The sequence below is a fragment of the Felis catus genome, chromosome A1 (genome assembly GCF_018350175.1).
Source record: "Felis catus isolate Fca126 chromosome A1, F.catus_Fca126_mat1.0, whole genome shotgun sequence".
NCBI lineage: Eukaryota > Metazoa > Chordata > Mammalia > Carnivora > Felidae > Felis > Felis catus.
Genome location: NC_058368.1, coordinates 543,805 through 567,684, shown reverse-complemented (window position 1 = coordinate 567,684; position 23,880 = coordinate 543,805). Strand labels below are relative to the sequence as shown.

The following is a 23,880-nucleotide window of genomic DNA, read 5'->3' as shown; positions in this document are numbered from 1 at the left end:
TTCTGCTATTCCTGCTTTCAATTTGCTCCTCCTTCAATCCATTCTGTAGAAAACCACCAGGATTAAATTTAAAAAATTCAATTGCCCTTGTTTATAATTCTTCAACGGCATTATAAACATCTCCAGTATCAAGTCCTTAGTACTGCAATATATAGGGTTCTTCACAATCTACTCCCAACCATCTCCTACCACATATCCTCAAGTGTTACCTAACTAGAATCACTTAAGCTTCTACTTTAGCTCCTGGCTGTTCCCCATATCTAGAATGTTCCTCAATGCCCCCTTTAATGATAAACCTCTCTTTCAAAGATCAGCTCCAATTTTACAAAGCCCTGACTACTACTAATCGTTGGTTTCTCTGTGATCCTACGGCACTGTGAACACACCTTTAATGCAAGCTGTTATTTTCATACTGAACTTAGTTTTCATGCCCCTCTCAGCAAGCCCACTAGTTCTTATGTGCAGAACTATATTTGTATTCCTAATACGGTATCTGGTACCATATTGCTTGGTAAAAAATCTAATGAATGAATGCTACGCTTGAGTAAAACTGGAAAAATTAGTATAGTATCTACTTCCCTTTTCTTCATACACTTTTAGATTTCAGGGTAGACAGAGCATACTTCAGCCTCCTGTCTTCTTCTACTTCCACCCCTCTTATTCTGTATGTTATCCTATTCTCTTCTACATAATCTCCACAAAAGTGTAGTTGTGGGCAAATGGTATTTAAATACTACACAACTCTAATGTACAAAGATTTTTATGAAAGAGTTGTAAACAATTTCTTGAGTTTATAGAGAAGATTATCAATGAAACAGTAAAGAATCTCCTCTAATAGAGCGGTCTGCATAGTAAGCAATTGACTGAATCACTGTTAACAGTCCTTCCAACTTTTACCATTTCCAGCCTTAAAAACATGGCTGAAGTTTCATCTCAAAATAGAATTAAAAACAAAACAAAACAACACAACAACCCAACCAACCTAGTCGTCATGTTATTTTAACCTACGAAATAACTTTTTAATAGGCATTTGCCTACAAATCAACTTGTACATATGCATATTAAAAAAAAACTTTTACTGAAGGATAAAATACCCACAGAAAATGCACAATATATGTATAGCTCCATGAATAATCACATTACACACAGTAGGTTTCTGTGACTTCCCTTTAGACAAGAACACAATGAGGAAGGAATTATCTCATCCAGGCTATAAATCTGAGTTTATAAAAAGAAAAAATCATGAATTTATTTGTCACTCCTTCAACAAATGTTTATGAGCACCTAACTTGCACAAGGTGCCCTTCTAATTGCTGATGACACAACTAGGTACAGAGAGTCCCAACTCACAGTGCTTTTTGAAAAAGAAGCAGTACGCATGAGGAAAAATGGGGCAGGGGAGGGTGGCGGGCAATGCTACCTTCTATGGGGAGGGCAGGGAACACCTACAGTGTGGGGACGGTTGAGCAGACATCTAAACTGCTATGTACAGTTTGGGGGAAGAACAGAGGGAAAGCGAGTGCTGTTTATCAGCCAAACATGAGTCACAACTAATTAAAATCTCATTGAGTAGAATCAGGTAAGATTTTAGGCTCATGCTTTGCTTTGCTTTAGCTTATCCTCTGATACACAAAATACTAAGAAAAAATACATCTCTGTATCACATAGTGATAAAAATGTATAGATACCACTCTTGGTTTTCAGAAATTGTCAACACCAGTAATGAGATGCATTTTTTTTCTTAAAAGAATCACATATACAATAAAGATGGGTAGGAATGGATTAGAAGAAAAATATACAGCACTATTTGACCTATCCTGACAAGACAGGACACAATCTGAGTGCCCATATCCTACTTCAAAATTACCAACTTAGGTGGTTTGTAATTAAAATTAATGTCATTTAGGTCTGAATGACAACTTTCACAATTTGAGCTAATGGTAAAACCTCAGGCTTAGAAAAATCATCTTATGCAGTCAATTTTCCAATGCAGACCGAGTTCTGGAACATGGAAATGCCCCAAGGCAGTTACTTCCCTTCATCTAGAAAATGAGAACGACACTTCATCTACAGTGTCTTGTGGATTCAAAGAGATGGTGCTTATAAAGTGTACAAGTATCAGTTAACATTAGAAATAGCCCAGCCTCAAAAGTCCATTCAAACAAAACAACGGTTTTATTAAGGATCCTATTATACTCAGAAAATGTAGCATACCTGTTCTAAAATCCGTCAGCGGAGGAAATGTTTCCACATTCTTATTGAACCTCCTCAGTGCTTCGTTAAGGCTTTCAGACTCAGATTCCCAGCTAACTCCACTGTCATCTGTGTCACTATGCTGGTTAAACAGATTACAACTTTCTACAGAATCAAGGCAAATATACACCTAAGTGGGGAGAAGGGAAGGAAAAGACTTTCGAATTTTGTAATTTTTAGTATCCACTTATATGGACAAAATTATTGCAGCAGGCAGTCTGAACAAGGGCCTTGATGATCCCTTGTACAGTTCCTCTCCCACATCAGACCAGAGTTGATCATTGTGAACAAGAGAGTGTGACAGGAGTGATGATATGTTACTGCTGAGATCAGAGCATCAAAGACACGTGGCCCCTGTCTTGGCCGTATGCTCTCCCTGCAACTCTCCTCAGGGAAGCATGCGCCATGTTCCCAGCAAGCCCGCGGGGAGGCCCACAGGGCAAAGCACTGAGCCTCCAGACCACACCCAGCAGAGTCTTTTTGGAAGTGGGGCCTGGGTGCCATTTCTACCACCAGCATCTCCACAGCCCGTCAGCGAGAGATCCCGAGCCAGTACCTAATTAAGTAGCTCCTGGATTTCTGACTCTCATGTGGGTTTTGTTCCAAGCTAAGTTTGGGGTAATTTGTGATGCAGAAATAAATAACTAATAGGAAAAGAAATCATTACAAAAACCAACTACAGCTGTATACTATTTTCTCTGATGGAATTATATAGCAAATTCTTCCGCCTGTGAAAAACGGTTTACTATGGAAAAGAGCTGAAGGAACGGCCTGAGCTACTTAATTTGTCACTTCTTTCTTGTTAGGCAAGGTCATGTAATTGAATTTTCTTTAGTGAACTTATTTATTCAGTCAATATTTGTTGAGTGCCCATTATATAACAGGCAGCATTCTAGTTCTGGGAACACATCTGTGACCAAATCAGGCAAAAGTCCTAGTCTTCATGGAGCTACATTCTAGTAGGGTGAAGCAGACAGTCATAGTAAGAAAGGGACACTGTGTGTTAGAAGACGATAAGTGGCATGGAAAACAGAGCAGGGTAAAGAGCAGCTAGAGTTCAATGTGGGAAGAAGCCACGGAAATGAGATGTTTAAGATTTCATAGATAGAAACAGTTCTGCCCTAAAAACCTAAATATTGATATAAACATGACTAAAGCAACACAATACTGGAAACACAGCAACTGCCTGAAAAACTTGCTTTATTAACAAATGTCTGAAGAGGAAATGACACAGTGGGCAAACTGAAGGTCACTGATTTTCAATTATTTAAGATCAGGAAGACAGAAGTGTGAAGAGTTGATCCTCGAGTTGTATTTGTATTCCTGCCTGTTGTATTTTTAACCAACAACCGATCATTTAGACCACATACCTCATTAGGTGAGACCACATGTTTAACTTGAACAGCATAGAGTTCTTCTGGGGGAGGCAGAGATGAAGGCAAGTATGGTGGTAAAATAGGAGTTTCTGTTTCAGACAAAAGCAATTCCTAAAGCACCAAAAACAAATTCAGATTTCAGAATAGCTATTACAGAAATCCAATACATTCATTACAGTGCCAATTAATTTTCAATTAGCAGAAAGCAAGCTCTCTTAGATAATGAATACCACAAAATAATTTTGTTTTAGGACCAAAATGTGAGTAAAGATCTTCAGCACTCTTTTGTTCCTCCAGTTAAAAAATTTTTGTGTGTGTTTAAAAACTCAGATGAATTTTTTTTTTTATGTATACATATTTACATATACACACAAAACTCTGGAAGACTGGCTAACAGTTAATGGTAATTGTCACTGCTTAGTGGGACTGGGGCATCTGATGTGTAGAAAGGGGACTTTTTTTCTATTCACATTTCTACAGTATTTATTTTTAGAATAAGTATATACCTTATAATAAAAACTAAAATAATATATGAAATGCCAAAGGAAGATTCAAGTTAAAATCGTCAAAAAAAAAAAAAAAAAAAAGTGTGCTGTCTTTAAACTCTAAAAAAGCATAACCAAAAACTAAAACTTATGTGATTCCCAAGAGGATCCTGGCAGTCAGCAGTTATTAAACGCAAAAGTATTATAAAAATTTGGATGTTTAAAAAAAAAATCTTTTAATGTTTATTTATTTTTGAGAGAGAGAGAGACAAGAGAGAGACAGAATGCGAGCGGGGGTGGGGTAGACAGAAAGGGAAACACAGAATCTGAAGCAGGCTCCAGGCTCTGAGCTGTCAGCACAGAGTCTGATGCGGGGCTTGAACTCACAAACCAGGAGATCATGACCTGTTCTGAAGTTGGATGCTCAACTGACTGAGCCACCCAGGTTCCCCTGGGTGTTTTTTTTTTTTTTTAAAGAAAGCTTTAAAAGATTCTTAAATGTGGTAATTAGCATAAAAAGTAAAATAATCACATTTAAATTTGTAGATTAATTTATTAATATTTAACATTTCCAAACTGGTGGCAAAACAGAACAAAATCTATCTGAACCACTTAGTAGAGTTCAGCAAAAAGTGACTATGACTGCTAAATTTTACTGATTTGTTACAAAGCACTTGACAATAAGTTTGCTATTTTTATAATCATAGGAATAAAATTCTACTTATTAATAATGAAACTTTCATTAAAACTCTTCCTGCATCAAAAAGCACAAGTGACAAAAGAAAAAAAAAAAACTTCGTTAAGATAAAAAATTTTGGTGCTTTAAAGGACACCATTAAGAAAGTGAAAAGACAACCCACAAAATGGGAGGAAATACCTGCCAATCGTATTTCTGATAAAGGACTTACATACAGAATATGAAGAACTCTTACAATTCAACAAAAACAACCCAACTAAAAATGGGTAGGAGATTTTTTCATTCTTTTTTACCTTTATTTTCTATTTTTTTCTGGATTTATTGAAATATAATTGACATATAACATTGTATTAGTGCAAGGTATACAACGTAATTATTTAATACATGTATATACTTTGAAATGACTACCACAAAAGGTTCACACCAATAACCTCATAATAGTTATAAATTTTTTTTCTGATAAAAACATTTACTATCAACTCTCTTAGCAACTTTCAAGTATACAATACAGTGTTGTTAACTATAATCACCATGTTGTACATTACATCCCCAGGACTTACATCTGGAAGTTTGTATCTTTTGATGCCTTCATGCATTTCCCCCTCTCCTCATCCCTTACTCCTGGCGACCACCAATCTGTTGTATCTGAGTTCAGTTTTTTTTTTTTTTTTTTAGATTCCATGTATTAGATCATACCGTATTTTTGACTTATTTCACTTAACATAATGCCTTCAAGATCCATCTATGTTGTCAAAAATGGCACGAGTTCCTTTTTATGGCCAAATAGAATACTATTCCAGTGTGTACAAACATACAGCCTCACACCACACACCCCACATCTTTATCCATTCATCCGCTGATGGCCACTTAGGCTGTTTCCAGGTTGTGGCTATTGTAAATAATTCTGCAATGGGCATGGGGTACAGCACACATTTCTTCAAGACAGTGCTTTTGTTTCCTCTGAATACATGCCTAGAAGTGAAATTGAGAATGACAGTTCTATTTTTATTTTTTGAGGAAACTTCATACTATTTTCCATAGTGGTTGTACCAATGTACATACCCACCATGGTGCACAAGGGTTTCCTTTTTCTCTACATCCTCACCAGCACTTCTTTTTGTCTTTTTGATGATGGCCATTCTAACATGTGTGAGGTGACACCTCATTGTGGTTTTGATTTGCATTTCCCTGATGATTAGTGATGTTGAGTACCTTTTCATGTGTCTGTTGGTTATTTGTACATCTTCTTTGAAAAAATGTCTGTTTAGTTCCTGTGTCTACTTTTTAATCAGATTGTTTATTATTTACTATTGATTTGTGTAAGTTTTTATATATTTTGGATATTATGACTTATCAGATATTTGATTTTCGAACACTTCTTCCCATTCTGTAGGCTGCCTTTTTACTTTGTTGATGGTTTCTTTTGCTGTGCCGAGCTTCTTGGTTTGATATAGTCCTACTTGTTTAATTTTGTGTTTGTTGGCTTTGCTTTTGGTGTCAAATCCTGGGAAGAGTATTTGAACAGAAATTTCTTCAAAGAAAATATACAAATGGCCAAAAAAAGAGCATATGAAAAGATGCTCACCATCATCAGTCACCAGAGAAAAGCAAATCAAAACTACAATGAAATACCACTTCACACCTATCCTAGGATGGCAGGGCGGGGGTGGATGGGTGGGAGTCAGATAACAAGTGTTGATAAGGATATGGAAAAAAAAAATGGAACCTTGGAGACTCCTAGTATAAGAGTAAAATGGTGCATCCCCTTTGGAAAACAGTCTCAAAGTTCCTTAAAATGGTAAAAAGTCACTATATGACTCAGCAATTCCACTGGTAGGAATCAGGTCCATATCCAAGAGAAATGAAAACAGATGTCCACATAAAAACTTGTATGCAAATGTTCACAGCTTTATTCACAATTGCAAAAAGGTGGAAACCCAACTGTCCATCAACCGATGAATGGATAAACAAAATGTAGTATATCCATGTAATGGAAAGTTATTCATCATTAATAAGGATACATACTGCCACGTGAATGAAGCTTAAAAATGTTATTCTAGTAAAAGAAACTGTGTTACAAAGGGCTACATATTATGTGATTCTCTTTATATAAAATGTCCAAAATAGGAAAATCCAGAGAGACAGATTACTGGTCTCCAGGAAACTGGGAAAGGAAAGTGACTCCTGTTGGTATGGGGTTTCTTTCTGGAATGATGAAATGTTGTGGAATTAAGTAGCTGTGATGATTGCACAACTCTGGATATACTGAACACCCACTGCATTGTACATTTTAAGATGGTGAATTTTATAGTATGTAAATTATATCTCAATAAAGCTGTTATAAAAGAAAATGCTTATTGCTTCCTGATCTTATATTAGATCCCCTGTATTGATGAAGTATCCAAGTTTCCAAAATGTTTGGATTGTAACTTACCTCAAATCTTATTTCCCATCTTTCATCCTCATACTTTTTATCATAATCTGTTAGTTTCTGAAATAATAAAGTATTGTTAACTAATAAACCAAATTCAACTATATAATATTTTTAAGGCACTTTCATATTTTGTCCCCACAAAAACTGGGTGCATGTCCTTGTTGGCATTCATGCAGTTATTTTGGGTTAACTATACAAAAATCTAATGTTCTGAGTAATCTTCATAGTGCAACAAGAAGAATCTTCGAAATCATGTTAAACACATGTCAATGGTAATTATAGCTACCCTTGAACAACATGAGGGTTAGGGGCATCGACCCCCCACCACACACAGTGGAAAATCCACATATAACTTTTTACTCCCTAAAAACGTAACTATTGACCAGAAGGCTTACCAATAAAAAAAAAAAAAACAGTTGATTAACACATATTTTATATGTTATATGTATTATATATTGTATTCTTTTTTTTTTTTCAACTATTTTTCAATTTTTTTTTTTTGGGACAGAGAGAGACAGAGCATGAACAGGGGAGGGGCAGAGAGAGAGGGAGACACAGAATGGGAAACAGGCTCCAGGCTCTGAGCCATCAGCCCAGAGCCCGACGTGGGGCTCGAACTCACGGACCGCGAGATCGTGACCTGGCTGAAGTCGGACGCTTAACCGACTGCGCCACCCAGGCGCCCCTATTGTATTCTTATTATAAAGTAAGCTAGAGAAAATGTTAAGAAAGTCATAAGGAAGAGAAGATACATTTACAGTACTGTAAAAAAGTCCACACATAAGTGGACCCACACAGTTCAAACCTGTGTTGTTCAAGGGCCAACTGCAAAGAGTAGGAGTTCTTACCTCTTCTTTTAAATGTTCACACTGAAGAGTACAACGGGAGGGGAGGGACTTAGTAATCTTTACAAAACCAGTTTAACAGATGGAACACCTTTCATACAAACACATGAGTACAAATACACATGAGCACACATACACACACCACACACATCCCTCTGCTCAAAAGAAAAAGCTGGCAGTGAGAATTACATGTACAAAGTAATATCACATTTCTAAGTGTGAGAAAGAGTTTTCTATATTGAACTGCACATTCAGTATTTGGTTGTGTCCTGTCATGAAAATGAGTATTTAAAAATGTAACAAGTGAACTGTAAGTCTAGAAATAAAAAATATCTTGCTATATAAAATGTTAATGTTATTATTTATGATGGATTCCCTATTGCCACTAAGTATTTGTGGCATCTTGCAATGTGAAAACATATCTATGACAGGCTAATTATGTTTTTTAAAATATAAAAAACAGAAACACTGGAAAACTGAAAGGAGCTATTTCTTGAAGCTAAGCTTAAAATCCAGAAGCAAAATGGGGACAATGTTAAAATGTCAAATAAATGGAAAAAAAAAAATTATCTGGGGAGAGAATCCTTTTCTGGCAGTGAATTCTATTAAGATTTGTATGTATATGTTCAAACAGCATATATATAAAACAACATTAGATACTGGGTGGTCTTTTCACTAGGTTTGAAGATACAGAAACATTAAATGAATCTTAACAATTAAAGTCTTTTTTTAGGACATTTAGGACATAAAGCATGACGTAGTGTATTGTTTCCTCAACAGATAATTTAAAAATTCTCTATATTCTCTTAACGTATCAAACACAACCATATTGAAGACTTAAAGTGTAAGGCAAAATATGACATTTTATCCAGAATCAGTTTTTCAATAATTTAGGTTCTTATAGAAAAACAGCTCACTTACTTCTTTCAATATCTCTTCAGAATGCTCAAAAGTACAGTATTTATGGTATGCCATAAAATAAGAAAGTGACATTCCATCAAAATAGAGATGAATCGATAATTTCCCCCATGGGTTTTCAGGTAATTCCTGTTTAATTTCAATGAAGATTATTATTATAAAATAAAGTCTGTTTGAAGATTCAAATTTTATAGCAGGCAAATATGATATTAGAGTTCTGACAATCACAGTTTTACCAGTTTGACTAGTGGCTCATTTCATAAAATTTTCTTCCTGGTCTTTTGGCAGGTTATAAAACAGTAATTCTACTATTATAGTTTCTGTAAAATATATTTACATGTAAGATAGTTTGCTAGTTATTTACTAGAAAATTACATCATCTTTAAATAATACTAATAATTTACACTAAGTAGAAGGAGAAAGAAAGGTATGTTCAGAGGTAAAGAAATGAAGTTTTGTTAAAAATCCAAGAATGACAGAATCAGAAGACATCAATGACTGTCTAGAAGGAGGAGTTAGGATAATGGCTTAAACTCTTAAGTCCGCTTAGCACTATTAGGTACTGAACATGTACGTAGCTGATAGGCTGATCATTTTTCATTTATACTTGGTACCACCTTAGTCCAAACTCCTGTCTCTACTGAGTTTCTATAATTGCTTTCCAGCAGACCTCCCTGCTTCTATCTTTTCTACTCTCTAGCTTTTCTCAGTGCAGCAGAGTGAAAATACTAGAATGTTAAAGGTAGATCATGTCACTCTTTTGCCCAAGCCCTTGAGTGGCTGCCTTTGTCAGCTTGACAGCTGAAGCTTTCACAAACCTCTCCCCTACCCCCAATTCTTTTCTATCGTGCTCCTTCTGCTCCGGCCCCAGTGACTTCTCTGACAGTCCTTGAACACCCCAGGCATGCTCCAGCCTTGGAGCTCTCTGCACTATTCTCCAGACATTTCATGGTTGGTCCTCTCACCATTTTAGAATCTTTACTCCTATCTCATTTTTTGCAGTGTGGCCTCCCTTGACCACTGTGTTTAAAATGTTAACTTCTCCCCTGCCCCACTTTCCCCATCAGCCCTTCCTGCTTTGTTTTCTTCCTAGCACTTACCACAACCTAATATACCTTGTATTTTATGTTTTTTATTTTGTTTCCCACTGCTGAAATGGAAACTCCATGAAGGCAGACATCTGACTATTCAGTCCATTGCTGTACCTCCAGGTTGAGACTAGAGTCAGTCAGTATTTCTTAGTATATAAAGTCACAGGAGCAAGTCTGGGTAAGGTCTGTTATGGCAGTAAGGGCTGTAGGGCATGCACATTCATGGTTTCTGACAATTTAAGCAGCCTTGGGTATACTATGAATTGTTCTCCTGTGTTAAGCTAAACAGCAAAGAATTTTGATCTCTATCTTACTGCCATGATTTTCCACAAGGGCTATGAATAACCAGAGAGGGGCTCTTGGTGCTAACATCAGCAACATTAAAGCTTCTGTACTGTTTTATATAAGTAGGTCTGTGGCTCTTGTTAAGTCTTTATCATCCTGTAGTCAGTCACCTTTCATACAGAAATACTTTCCTTACAGTGTTTGTATCGTTCTACTGGAATCCTCAAACATAGCTGCAGATCAATCTCATTACCTCACTGCTCAGAAACCTCCAATGGGCTCCACTTATTCACCTCTACCTCTCTTAAATCCTATTCACCACCACTTCTCCTCACAAAACCTCTTTTATTCTAGCCAAACAGTTATGCTATTTCCTAATTGTACCGTGCCCGGTTCTGTTTCTTTACGCTTACTTATGAATTCTATTCCCCTGGTCAGGAGAACTTTCCCAACTTTTAAGGGCTACCTCACTTACCATCTCTAAGTTCCTATTACACTTACTCTTTTTACCAGTCACTTGGCTCTTGGCATGTCACTTTGTAGTGTGAAGTTTTTAGGTTTATATCTTACATCTAGTTGTTTCACCAACTACATAAGGTCTTTGAGCACAGGGGCTCACCTGCACCTCACACAATGCTACGTACATGGTCACATCCTGAGAACTACTATGTATATTTATAAACATCTCCAATTCTTTGATACTGCTCCTTATTAGGTTGTTAATAAAGAATCTTTCAGATTACTGACTTTAGTGCTTATGAAAGTTCTCAGGAACTTGCTCAAAATTAGATTTAAAACAAGCCTAGAAACCAAAGTGGTAACTTTTCTATGTTAGTGAATAAGTTATATTCAAATAGGAACATTTTTCATCATTAAAATATCCCTCAAATTATGTTACCTACAACACATTATGGCCAATAACTTAAATCAACAATATATGCCTTGAATATAAATTACCATAATGTGAATTTCCACCTCTCTCTTCGAAAGCAGTTCCTGAAGGAGTTCTATTGCATCTGGTTGCCAGACATTCCCAACCTATTTGGGATTAGTAAACTCAGATTCTTTCACAGTTTCACAAAATATGACAGAGAAAGCAAATGAAGTTATATAAAAGTAGCCATAAACAGGTAACGGGAGACAGTAGTATAAACTATACGAGCAGTTTTAAGAGAATATCATGGCCATATGAAACTAATAATTTGTCTGAGCTTCCTTCCCTTACTACAGTTCTCTCTTAAAGCATTTTAGGCTTTAAAAATATAAACCTACATTAAAAACAAAGCATCACAAAAAATTTTTTTAAAACACCAATATACCAATGTGGTGCTTGGATAATGCCTAAAATAGGTATTTATTAAGGAGCAGTGATTGTTGTGTTTTTAATGTTAAGACATTCATGTGGCAAAGAATTGGGGCCTCCTGCCAAAAGCCACTGAGGAGCTTCAACTTTCCACCAATGCCACGTGAAAGCGATTTGGAGGCAGATCCTCTACCCCAGTGAACCCTTCAGATGACTGTACATATTCATGCAGTTTTACTAGGGGCTCTGAGCCAAAACCACTCAGCTAAGCTGATCCTAATCCCTGAACCACAGAAACTATATGAAAGAAAAAAAAGTTTATTGTTGATTTAGACTACTAAGTTTTAGCTTAATTTGTCATGCAGCAAGAGATAATTAATACACCACTTCTTTATCTGATTTCCAGCTTCAAATCTGTTGTGATTTTATTTGATGAAGAAATAACTAAATTTTAACAGTCTTACACTTACCCATCTATGAAGATATTAGGTCTCTTTACTTATTCAGATTTTTTTAAATGTTTATTTTTGAGAGAGACAGAGAGACAGAGACAGAGCATATGTGGGGGAGGGGCAGAGAGAGAGGGAGACACAGAATCCCAAGCATGCTCCAGGCTTTGAGCTATCAGCACAGAGGCCAATGCGGGATTCTAACTTGTGAACTGCACAATCATGACCTGAGCTGAAGTCAGATGATTAACTGACTGGGCCACCCAGGCGCCTCTCAGATTTTTTTTTTTTTATCCTTCAGTTTGATTTTGTAGTTTTCTTCATAAAGTCCCTTTAGCTGTCTTAAGAAACTTATTTCTAAGTATTTTATTATTTTTGCTACAACTGAAAGGGATTGTTAATAAAAAGACAATATTTAAAATTAATCATCCTACAAATTACAATTTACTCACAGATTTGGTATTATAGAGCTGGCAAGGAATACAAAACTGGGGTATATCAGGATATAGTAAAATAGGGTAAAGGTGACATTGTGGAATCTTCTCGGTGAATCCATGATCTAAATATTGTACCTGAAACAGAATAAAATTTATAATTTAAATTTACTATTAAAAACTAGGGGCCAGTAGGGACTCTTAGGTATTTAAAAAAACAGACATCTTAGAAAGAGATCTAAATGGATTTGAAAATTTTCCAGAAAAAAAGAAACATTGTATTCCTTCATTCCATACAGTGTATTAAATTTCAGTCAAAAGTTTTTTTTTACACATAAACCAGATTTTTTTTTAACAGAGTCTTCTGAGATTTACAAATTCCTTTAGAATTTCTTTTGAAGATAATTTGTTTTGTTTTTCCTAAGTATTTTAAATTTTTTTTTCAACGTTTTTTATTTATTTTTGGGACAGAGACAGACAGAGCATGAATGGGGGAGGGGCAGAGAGAGAGGGAGACACAGAATCGGAAACAGGCTCCAGGCTCCGAGCCATCAGCCCAGAGCCTGACGTGGGGCTCGAACTCACGGACCGCGAGATCATGACCTGGCTGAAGTCGGACGTTTAACCGACTGCGCCACCCAGGCGCTCCTAAGTATTTTAGAAGCACTGGTTTACATTTAATAAAGGAGTATACTGGTTTGTTTTCTTGTTGAATTTTAAGAGTTCTTCACACATTTTGGATAATAGTCCTTCATAAGATGTGTCTTTTGCAAATATTTTCTCCCAGTGTGTGGCTTGTGTTCTCATTCTTTTGACATTGGCTTTCACAGGGGAAGTTTTTCATTTAAATAAAGTCCAGTTTATCCCTTATTTTATGGGTCTTCTGTGCGGTATCTAAAAAGTCATTACCATCCCCAAGGTCACTGAGGTTTTCTCTGCTATCTTCTAGGAATTTTATAGTTTGTGTTTTACATTTAGGTCTATGATCCATTTTGAGTTAATTTTTTTGAAGAGTGTAAAAGTCTGGGTCCAGGTCCATTTTTGTGTGTGTGGATGATCACTTGTTTCTGCAGCATTTACTGAAAAGACCATCTTTGCTTAGTTGTTTTGCCTTTGCTCCTTTGTCAAAGATTAGTTGACTATATTTTTGTGGGTCTGTTTCTAGACTATTTTGTTCCATTGCTCCATTTGTTTATTTTTATTTTTCTGCTAATACCACAATATCTCAATTACTGTGACCTTATAGTTAAATTTTGAAGTAAGGTAGCATCAGTCCTCTGATTTTGTTCTTCTCCTTTGTGTTGGCTATTCTGGGTCTTTTGCCTCTCCCTATAAACTTTAAAATAAATTTGTTGATATCCACAAAACAACCTGCTGGGATTCTGATTGGCATTGCATTGCATCTATAGATAAATCTGGGAAGAACTGACATTTTGACAATATTGAGTCTTCCTATTCATGAACTAGAATATCCCTCCAGTCATTTTGTTCTTTGATTTTGTTCATCAGTTTTGTAGTTTTCCTTGTATAGATAGATCTTGTACATATTCAGTTAGAGTTATACCTAAGTATTTTGGTTTTTTGGGTGCTAATGTAAATGGTATTGTATTCTCAGTTTCAAACTCCACTTGTTCATTGCTGGTCTATAGGAATGTGACTGACTTTTGTATATTAACCTTGTATCCCGCAACCTTGCTATAATTGCTTAGAGTTCTAGGAATTTTCTTGTTCATTCTTTTGCATGTCATCTGTAAACAAAGTTCTTCCTTTCTAATTTATCTTTTATTTCCTTTTATCTGATTGCATTAGCTAGTACTTCTATTATGATGTTGAAAAGGAATGGTAAGGGGGAATATCTTTGCCTTGCTCCTGCTCTTAGTGAGAAAGTCATGAGGTTTTCACCATTAAGTATGATGTTAGCTGTAAGTTTTTTGTAGTTTTTTTTTTTTTTAATCAGGGTAGGAAGTTCCTCTCTATACCTATTACAGAGACTTTTTAGTATGAATAGGTATTAGATCCTCTCAAAAGCTTTCTCTGCCTCTACTGATATGATCATGTGATTTTTCTTTTTCATCCTGTTGATGTGATACATTACATTAGCCAATTTTCAAATGTTGAATCAGCCTTGAACACCTGGCATAACCATTTGGTCATGATGTATATAATTACTTTTATACATTGTGGATTTGATTTTCTACTATTTGGTTGAGGATTTTTGTATCTATATTCCTGATACTGGTCAGTAGCTTTGTTTTCTTGTAATGTTGTTGTCTATTTTTGGTATTACAGTAATGCTGGCCTCATAGAATGAGTTAGGAAGTATTTCCTTTGCTTCTATCTTCTGAAAGAGATCTTAGTAAAATATCTTCCTTAAATATCTGGTAGAATTTACCAATGAAACCATCTGGGCAAGGTGCTTTTTGTTTTGGAAGGTTATGAATTACTAATTCAATTTCTTTATTAGATATAGGACTATTCAGATTTTCTATTTCTCTGTGTGGGTTTTGACAAATCGTGTCATTTTAAGGAATTTGTTCATCTAGGCTGTCAAATTTGTGAGTATAGATCTACTCATAATATTCCTTTATTATCTTTTCATGTGCCCTCTTTCATTTCTGGTATTAGTAATTTGTGTCCTCTCTTTTTCTTGATTAGCCTGGTTGCAAGCTTAATGATTTTATTGATCTTTTCAATGAAACAACTTTTAATCTCATAGATTTTCTTTCTTGATTTTCTGTTTTCAATTTCATTAATTTCAGTTCAAATTCTTATTTTTTTCAGCTTAACTTTGGATTTAATTTTTTCTTTTTGTAGTTTCCTCAGGTGGAAACTTAGAAAATTGATTTTAATCTTTGTTCTTTTCTAATATATGCATTTAATGCTGTGAATTTCCTCTAAGCAATGCTTTCATTGCATCTCATAAGTTTTTTTTATTTTTTTATTTTTTTTTTCAACGTTTATTTATTTTTGGGACAGAGAGAGACAGAGCATGAACGGGGGAGGGGCAGAGAGAGAGGGAGACACAGAATCAGAAACAGGCTCCAGGCTCTGAGCCATCAGCCCAGAGCCTGACGCGGGGCTTGAACTCATGGACCGCGAGATCGTGACCTGGCTGAAGTCGGACGCTTAACCGACTGCGCCACCCAGGCGCCCAGCATCTCATAAGTTTTGATAAGTGTTTTCATTTTCATTTAGCTCAAAATATTTTTAAATTTCTCTTGAGATTTCTTCCTTGACCCATGTGTATTTTAGAAGTTTGTGGTTAAATCTCTATGTATTTTGGGATTATCGTTCTGTTACTGGTTTCTGGTTTAATTCCATTCTGGTCTGAGAGCCGACACTGATTTCTACCTCTTTAAACTTAAAGTGTGTCTTATGGCTCAGAATGTGGTATATCTTGATAAATATTCCATGTGAGCTTGAGAAGAACATATTATTGTTCAATGAATTAGTCCAGAGATGCCAATTATATCCAGTTGATTGATGGTATTTTTGAGTTCAACTATGTCCTTACTGATTCTCTGCTTGCTAGACCTGTCAGTTCTGATAGAGTGTTGAAGTTCACAACTATGTTAGTGGGTATTTCTCTTTCCAATTTTATTAGTTTTTGCCTCATGCAGATTTACTTTTTTGTTGTTATGCACATACATATTAGGAACTGTAATGTCTTCTTAGAGAATTGACTCCTCTGTCATTATGTAATGCCCTTCTTTATCCCTGATAACTTTCCTGCTTTGAAGTCTACTCTGAAATTATAGATATCCCTGCTTTCTGCCAATGAGTGTTGGCACAGAATATTTTTCTCTATCCACTCATTTTTTCCCACTCATTTTAAATCTATATGTATCTTATACTCAAAGTGGGTTTCTTGTAGACAACATACAGTTAATTGGTACATTTATTTGTTACTATTTTCCATTTACTGCTTTTGTTCTTTGTTCTTGTTTTCCACTATTTTTCTGCCTCGTGGTTTTAAATGAGCATTTTATATAATTGCATTTTCTTTTTCTTAGCATATAAATTATACTTTTTAAAAAGCAATTTTTAGGGGCAACTGGGTGGCTCAGTCAGTTAAGCATCTGACTTTTCATCTCAGCTCAGGTCTTGATCTCTTGGTTGTGAGTTCAAGCCCCACGTTGGGCTCCACACTGGGCATGAAGCCTACTTAAAAAAAAGCAATTTTTAGTGGTTTCCATTTAGTTTACTATAATACTGAATTATTATCATTATTAAACATTTACCACTTTGCAGGTATCATGAATACCTTATAACAATCCTAATTCCTTTCTTCCATTCCTTGTACTATGGTTATCTATTTCACTTATATTTAAGCAAGCATACATATGCATTTGGTATATTTGTATATACGTACATAAGCATATATACTAACCACATTGTTGCTATTATTACTTTGAACTATTATGCTACATCAATTAAGAATAAGAAAACTCCAAGTTTTATCTCCACTTATTCCTTCTTCAGTTCTCTTTACTTAGATCTGAGTTTCTGACCTTTATTATTTTCCTTCTCTTTAAAGTTAAAGAATTTTTTGTACTATTTCTTGCAAGGCAGGTCTACTAGCAACAAGTTCAATTTTTGTTTCTCTGTGAAAGTCTTTGTTTATCACTCAGTTTTGAAGGTTAATTTCACAGTTTGGTGGGGTGTTTTTCTTAAGATTTTAAACATTTAAACCCACCTTCTTCTTGTTTGTATGGCTTCTGAGGAGAAATTGGATGTAATTCTTAATTTTTTTTAAAGTTTATTTATTTTGAGAGAGAGGGAGAATGCACATGTGAGCAGGGAAGGGGCAGAGAAAGAGGGAAAGAGAATCCCAAGCAGGCTCACAACGTGAGCACAGAGCCCAATGTGGGGCTAAATCCCATGAACCATGAAATCATGACCTGAACTGAAATCAAGAGTCGGACGCTTAACCAGCTGAGCCACCCAGCTGCCCTTGGATCTAATTCATTGTCTGTCTATAGGTGAGGTCCATTTTTCCTCTGGCTTTTTTCAGGATTTTTTCTTTAATTTTCTGTAATTCCAAATGATATGCCCAGGTGTAGTTTAAAACATTTTTGTTTTTGCATTTATCCTGGTTAGTGTTCTCTTAGCTCCTGGAACTGTGGTTGAGTGTCTGACATTAATTTGGGGAAAATTCTCAGTTGTAATTATTTCAAATACTTTTTCAATCCTTTCTTTTACTGGTATTCACATTATCCATATGTTATACCTTTTGTAGTTGTCCTTGGGTATTTGAATTTTTTTTTCAGTCTTTGTTCTCTTTTCAGTTTGGGAGGTCTCAAGATGTGTGGTGTGTATGTATGTACACACACACACACACACACACACACACACACACAATCTGTGTCCAGTCTACTAATAAGTCCATCAAATGCATTCATTTTTGTTTATGTATTTATCTCTACTTTGTCTTTTCTTAGTATTTTTCTCTCTCTTCTTACACTGTCCATGTGTTCTTGCACAGTCTACTTTATCCACAAGAACCCTTTTCATATTAATCATAGTTGTTTTAAATTCTCAGGTAATTCCAACATCTCTGTCATGTCTTGTTCTAACGTGTCTCTGTCTCTTCCAGTTGTGTTTTTTGTTTTAATATGCATTCCAATTTTTTTCTTTTTAAAAGTTAAAATTTATTTAAAATTTTTTTTAATGTTTATTTTTGAGACAGAGAGAGACAGAGTGAAAGTAGGGGAGGGGCAGAGAGAGAGGGAGAAACAGAATCTGAAACAGGCTCCAGGCTCTGAGCTGTCAGCACAGAGCCCGACGCGGGGCTCAAACCCACGAACCGTGAGATCATGACCCGAGCCGAAGTCAGACGCTTAACCGACTGAGCCACCCCAGCACCCTTTAAAAATTTTTTTAATGTTTACTTTTTAGAGAAAGAGAGAGAGCACGAGTGGGCAGAGGGCAAAGAGAGAGAGGGAGACACACAATTCGAAGCAGGCTCCAGGCTCTGAGCTGTCAAAACAGCCTGACATGGGGTTCGAGCCCACAAACCATGAGATCATGACCCGAGCCGAAGTGAGATGCCCAACTGACATGTCACCCAGGCGCCCTGTTAAAATTTATTTTAGGGGCGCCTGGGTGGCGCAGTCGGTTAAGCGTCCGACTTCAGCCAGGTCACGATCTCACGGTCCGTGAGCTCAAGCCCCGCGTCAGGCTCTGGGCTGATGGCTCAGAGCCTGGAGCCTGTTTCTGATTCTGTGTCTCCCTCTCTCTCTGCCCCTCCCCCGTTCATGCTCTGTCTCTCTCTGTCCCAAAAATAAATAAAAAAACGTTGAAAAAAAATTTTAATAAAAAAAAATTTATTTTAATTGACATATAACATTAGTTTCAGGTATACAAATAATGACTTGATATTTGTATATAATGTGAAATGATTGCCACAATAAATCTAGTTAACATCCATCGCCATAAATTTTTTTGTGTGAGAGGAAAACTTTAAGATTTACTCTTAGCAATGTTCAAATATACAATATAGTATTATTATAGTATTATTAACTATAGTCACCATGCTGTACATCCCCATGATTTATTTTATAGCTGGATGTTCGTATTTGTTGATCCTTCACCCACTTTGTACACCCCCACCCCTTCATCTCTTGGAACCACCAATCTGTTCTCTGTATCCATGAGCTTAGTATTTTTTGATACTGATGGTGTTTTGTTTTTTATATTCCACAAATAAGTGAGATCATGTGGTATTTGTCCTTCTCTAACTTTATTTCACTTAGCAGAATGCCCTCAAGATCCATTCATATTGTTGCAAATGGCAAGTTTTCCTTCTTTTTTTGTGACTGAATATTCCATTGCATGCATGTGTGCGCGTGTATGTGTGTGTTTATATGTATGTATATATATATATATATGTATGTATATATATATATATATATATATATATATATATATATATATATGCATCAATAGACCACTTAGGTTGCTTCCATATCTTGGCTATTGTAAATAATGCTGCAATGAACATGGGGGTGCATATACATACATATATGTGTGTGTGTGTGTGTGTGTGTGTGTGTGTATTTTTTTTTTTGCATACAGCTTTTTGAGTGTTTTCATTTCCTTCAGACAAATACCCAGAAATGGACTTTCTGGATATGATAGTTCTGTTTTAATTTTTTGAGGAACCTCCATACTGTTTTCCGTAGTGGTTGTACCAATTTACATTCCCAGTGCACAAGGGTTCTCTTTTGTCCACATTCTCACCAACACTTGTTATTTCTTGACTTTTTAATAACAGTCCTAACAAGTATGAAGTGATATTGTAGCTTTGAGGTGCATTTCCGTAAAGATTAGTGATTTTGAGCACATTTTCATGTACATGCTGGTCATCTGTATGTCTTCTTTGGAAACATGTCTATTCAGATCCTCTACCAAATTTTCCAGATTGTTTTTTGCTATTGAGTTATATGGGTTCTTTATATATCTTGAATATTAGCACCTTATCAGATACATGATTTGCAAATATTTTCTCCCATTTGACAAGTTGCCTATTCATTTTATTGATGGTTTCCTTTGCTGTGGGAAATTTTTTAGTTTGATGTAGTCCTAGGTGTTTATTTTTGCTTTGGCAGCCTTTGATGGGTCACCAAGACCCATCATCAAGGAGTTATTGCCTGTGTTTTCTTCTAGGAGTTTTATGGTTTCAGGTCCTTATTTCAAATATTTGATCCATTTTGAGTTAATTTTTGTGTATAGCATATGATATAATCCAGTTTCATTCTTTTGCATGTTGCCGTCCAGTTTTCCCAACACCTTTGTTGAAGAGAAGGTCTTTTCCCCATTGTATATTCTTGGTTCCTTTGTCATAAATTAATTGACTACATAAGCATTCGTTTATTTCTGGGCTTTCTATTCTCTTCCACTGCGTCTGTTTTTATGCCAGTGCCATACTGTTTTGATGTACTTTTTAAAGTTAATAAGGAATGTCAATAAGTGATTTATTTTGCCCAAATGTAATGAAATTAACACATTACTATTTAATTGGGTTGGTTTGGCAATCAGCATTTAAACAATGAAATAGAACTGAATAAAAGGTATCTGAGTACATTACAGGTAGTTAGGGTGAGTACAGTTTAATGTAATATTTATTTTAAGATTTTATTTTTAAGAAATCTCTACAACCAATGTGGGGCTCAAACTCACAACCCCAACATCCAGAGTCACATGCTTCACCAACTGAGCCACCCACGCACCCCTAATGTAATTATTTTTTTTCAATATATGAAATTTATTGTCAAATTGGTTTCCATACAACACCCAGTGCTCATCCCAAAAGGTGCCCTCCCTCAATACCCATCACCCACCCTCCCCGCCCTCCCACCCCCCTATCAACCCTCAGTTTGTTCTCAGTTTTTAAGAGTCTTTTATGCTTTGGCTCTCTCCCACTCTAACCTTTTTTTTTTTTTTTTCCTTCCCCTCCCCCATGGGTTTCTGTTAAGTTTCTCAGGATCCACATAAGAGTGAAAATATATGGTATCTGTCTTTCTCAGATATGGCTTATTTCACTTAGCATCACACTCTCCAGTTCCATCCAGGTTGCTACAAAGGGCCATATTTCATTCTTTCTCATTGCCAGTAGTATTCCTTTGTATATACAAACCACAATTTCTTTATCCATTCATCAGTTGATGGGCATTTAGGCCCTTTCCAGAATTTGGCTATTGTTGAAAGTGCTGCTATAAACATTGGGGAACAAGTGCCCCTATGCATCAGCACTCCATTGGGTAAATTCCTAGCAGTGCTATTGCTGGGTCATAGGGTTGATCTATTTTTAATTTTTTGAGGAACCTCCACACTGTTTTCCAGAGCGGCTGCACCAGTTTGCATTCCCACCAACAGTGCAAGAGGGTTCTCTTTTCTCCACATCCTCGCCAGCATCTATAGACTCCTGATTTGTTCATTTTAGCCACTCTGACTGGCGTGAGGTGGTATTGCTTTGTATTTCCCTGATGAGGAGTGACGTTGAGCATCTTTTCATGTGCCTGTTGGCCATCTGGATGTCTTCTTTAGAGAAGTATCTATTCATATTTTCTGCCCATTTCTTCACTGGGTTATTTGTTTTTCGGGTGTGGAGTTTGGTGAGCTCTTCATAGGTTTTGGATACTAGCCCTTTGTCCGATATGTCATTTGCAAATATCTTTTCCCATTCCATTGGTTGCCTTTTAGTTTTGTTGGTTGTTTCCTTTGCTGTGCAGAAGCTTTTTATCTTCATGAGGTCACAGTAGTTCGTTTTTGCTTTTAATTCCCTTGCCTTTGGGGATGTGTCAAGTAAGAAATTTCTACGACTGAGGTCAGAGAGGTCTTCTCCTGCTTTCTCCTCTAAGGTTTTGATGGTTTCCTGTCTCACATCCAGGTCCTTTATCCATTTTGAGTTTATTTTTGTGAATGGTGTGAGAAAGTGGTCTAGTTTCAACCTTCTGCATGTTGCTGTCCAGTTCTCCCAGCACCATTTGTTAAAGAGACTGTCTTTTTCCCATTGGATGTTCTTTTCCTGCTTTGTCAAAGATTAGTTGGCCGTACGTTTGTGGGTCTAGTTCTGGGGTTTCTATTCTATTCCATTGGTCTATGTGTCTGTTTTTGTGCCAATACCATGCTGTCTTGATGACTACAGCTTTGTAGTCAAGGCTAAAGTCTGGGATTGTGATGTCTCCTGCTTTGGTCTTCTTCAAAATTACTTTGGCTATTCGGGGCCTTTTGTGGTTCCATATGAATTTTAGGATTGCTTGTTCTAGTTTCGAGAGGAATGCTGGTGCAATTTTGATTGGGATTGCATTGAATGTGTAGATAGCTTTGGGTAGTATTGACATTTTGACAATATTTTTTCTTCCAATCCATGAGCAGGGAATGTTTTTCCATTGCTTTATATCTTCTTCAATTTCCTTCATAAGCTTTCTACAGTTTTCAGCATACAGATCTTTTACATCTTTGGTTAGATTTATCCCTAGGTATTTTATGCTTCTTGCTGCAATTGTGAATGGGATCAGTTTCTTTATTTGTCTTTCTGTTGCTTCATTATTAGTGTATGAGAATGCAACGGATTTCTGTACATTGATTTTGTATCCTGCAACTTTGCTAAATTCATGTATCAGTTCTAGCAGACTTTTGGAGGAATCTATCGGATTTTCCATGTATAATATCATGTCATCTGCAAAAAGTGAAAGCTTAACTTCATCTTTGCCAATTTTGATGCCTTTGATTTCCTTTTGTTGTCTGATTGCTGATGCTAGAACTTCCTACACTATGTTAAACAACAGCGGTGAGAGTGGACATCCCTGTCGTGTTCCTGATCTCAGGGAAAAAGCTCTGTTTTTCCCCATTGAGGATGATGTTAGCTGTGAGCTTTTCATAAATGGCTTTTATGATCTTTAAGTATGTTCCTTCTATCCCGACTTTCTCAAGGGGTTTTATTAAGAAAGGTTGCTGAATTTTGTCAAAGGCCTTTTCTGCATTAACAGGATCATATGGTTCTTATCGTTTCTTTATTAATGTGATGTATCACGTTGATTGATTTGTGAATGTTGAACCGGCCCTGCATCCCAGGAATGAATCCCATTTGATCATGGTGAATAATTCTTTTTATATGCTGTTGAATTCGAGTTGCTAGTATCTTATTGAGAATTTTTGCATCCATATTCACCAGGGATATTGGCCCGTAGTTCTCTTTTTTTACTGGGTCTCTGTCTGGTTTAGGAATCAAAGTAATGCTGGCTTCATAGAAGGAGTCTGGAAGTTTTCCCTCGCTTTCTATTTTTTGGAATAGCTTGAGAAGGATAGGTATTATCTCTGCTTTAAACTTCTGGTAGAACTCCCCTGGGAAGCCATCTGGTCCTGGACTCTTATTTGTAGGGAGATTTTTGATGACTGATTCAATTTCTTCGCTGGTTATGGGTCTGTTCAAGCTTTCTATTTCCTCCTGAGTTTTGGAAGTGTGTGGGTGTTTAGGAATTTGTCCATTTCTTCTAGGTTGTCCAGTTTGTTGGCATATAATTTTTCATAGTGTTCCCTGATAATTGCTTGTATCTCTGAGGGATTGGTTGTAATAATTCCCTTTTCATTCATGATTTTATCTATTTGGGTCATCTCCCTTTTCTTTTTGAGAAGCCTGGCTAGAGGTCTATCAATTTTGTTTATTGTTTCAAAAAACCAACTCTTGGTTTCATTGATCTGCTCTATAGTTTTGTTTATTTCTGCTCTGATCTTTATTATTGCTCTTATTCCGCTGGATTTGGGGTGTCTTTGCTGTTCTGCTTCTAGTTCCTTTAGGTGTGCTGT

At 36.2% G+C, this 23,880-nt stretch overlaps 1 protein-coding gene across 1 annotated transcript in view; it reads right to left on the bottom strand.

Moving 5' to 3' along the window:
- The window catches only part of RNF17 (ring finger protein 17), a 115,457-nt gene that overhangs the window by 9,920 nt on the left and 81,657 nt on the right, over positions 1-23,880 (bottom strand). The window contains exons 27-32 of the mRNA XM_045037204.1: positions 12,589-12,708; positions 11,342-11,422; positions 9,012-9,137; positions 7,246-7,302; positions 3,624-3,740; positions 2,215-2,383 (exon numbers count right to left, since the gene is read on the bottom strand). Of these exons, the coding sequence (XP_044893139.1) occupies positions 2,215-2,383; positions 3,624-3,740; positions 7,246-7,302; positions 9,012-9,137; positions 11,342-11,422; positions 12,589-12,708 (670 nt within the window). The remainder of the gene's footprint in view (positions 1-2,214; positions 2,384-3,623; positions 3,741-7,245; positions 7,303-9,011; positions 9,138-11,341; positions 11,423-12,588; positions 12,709-23,880) is intronic.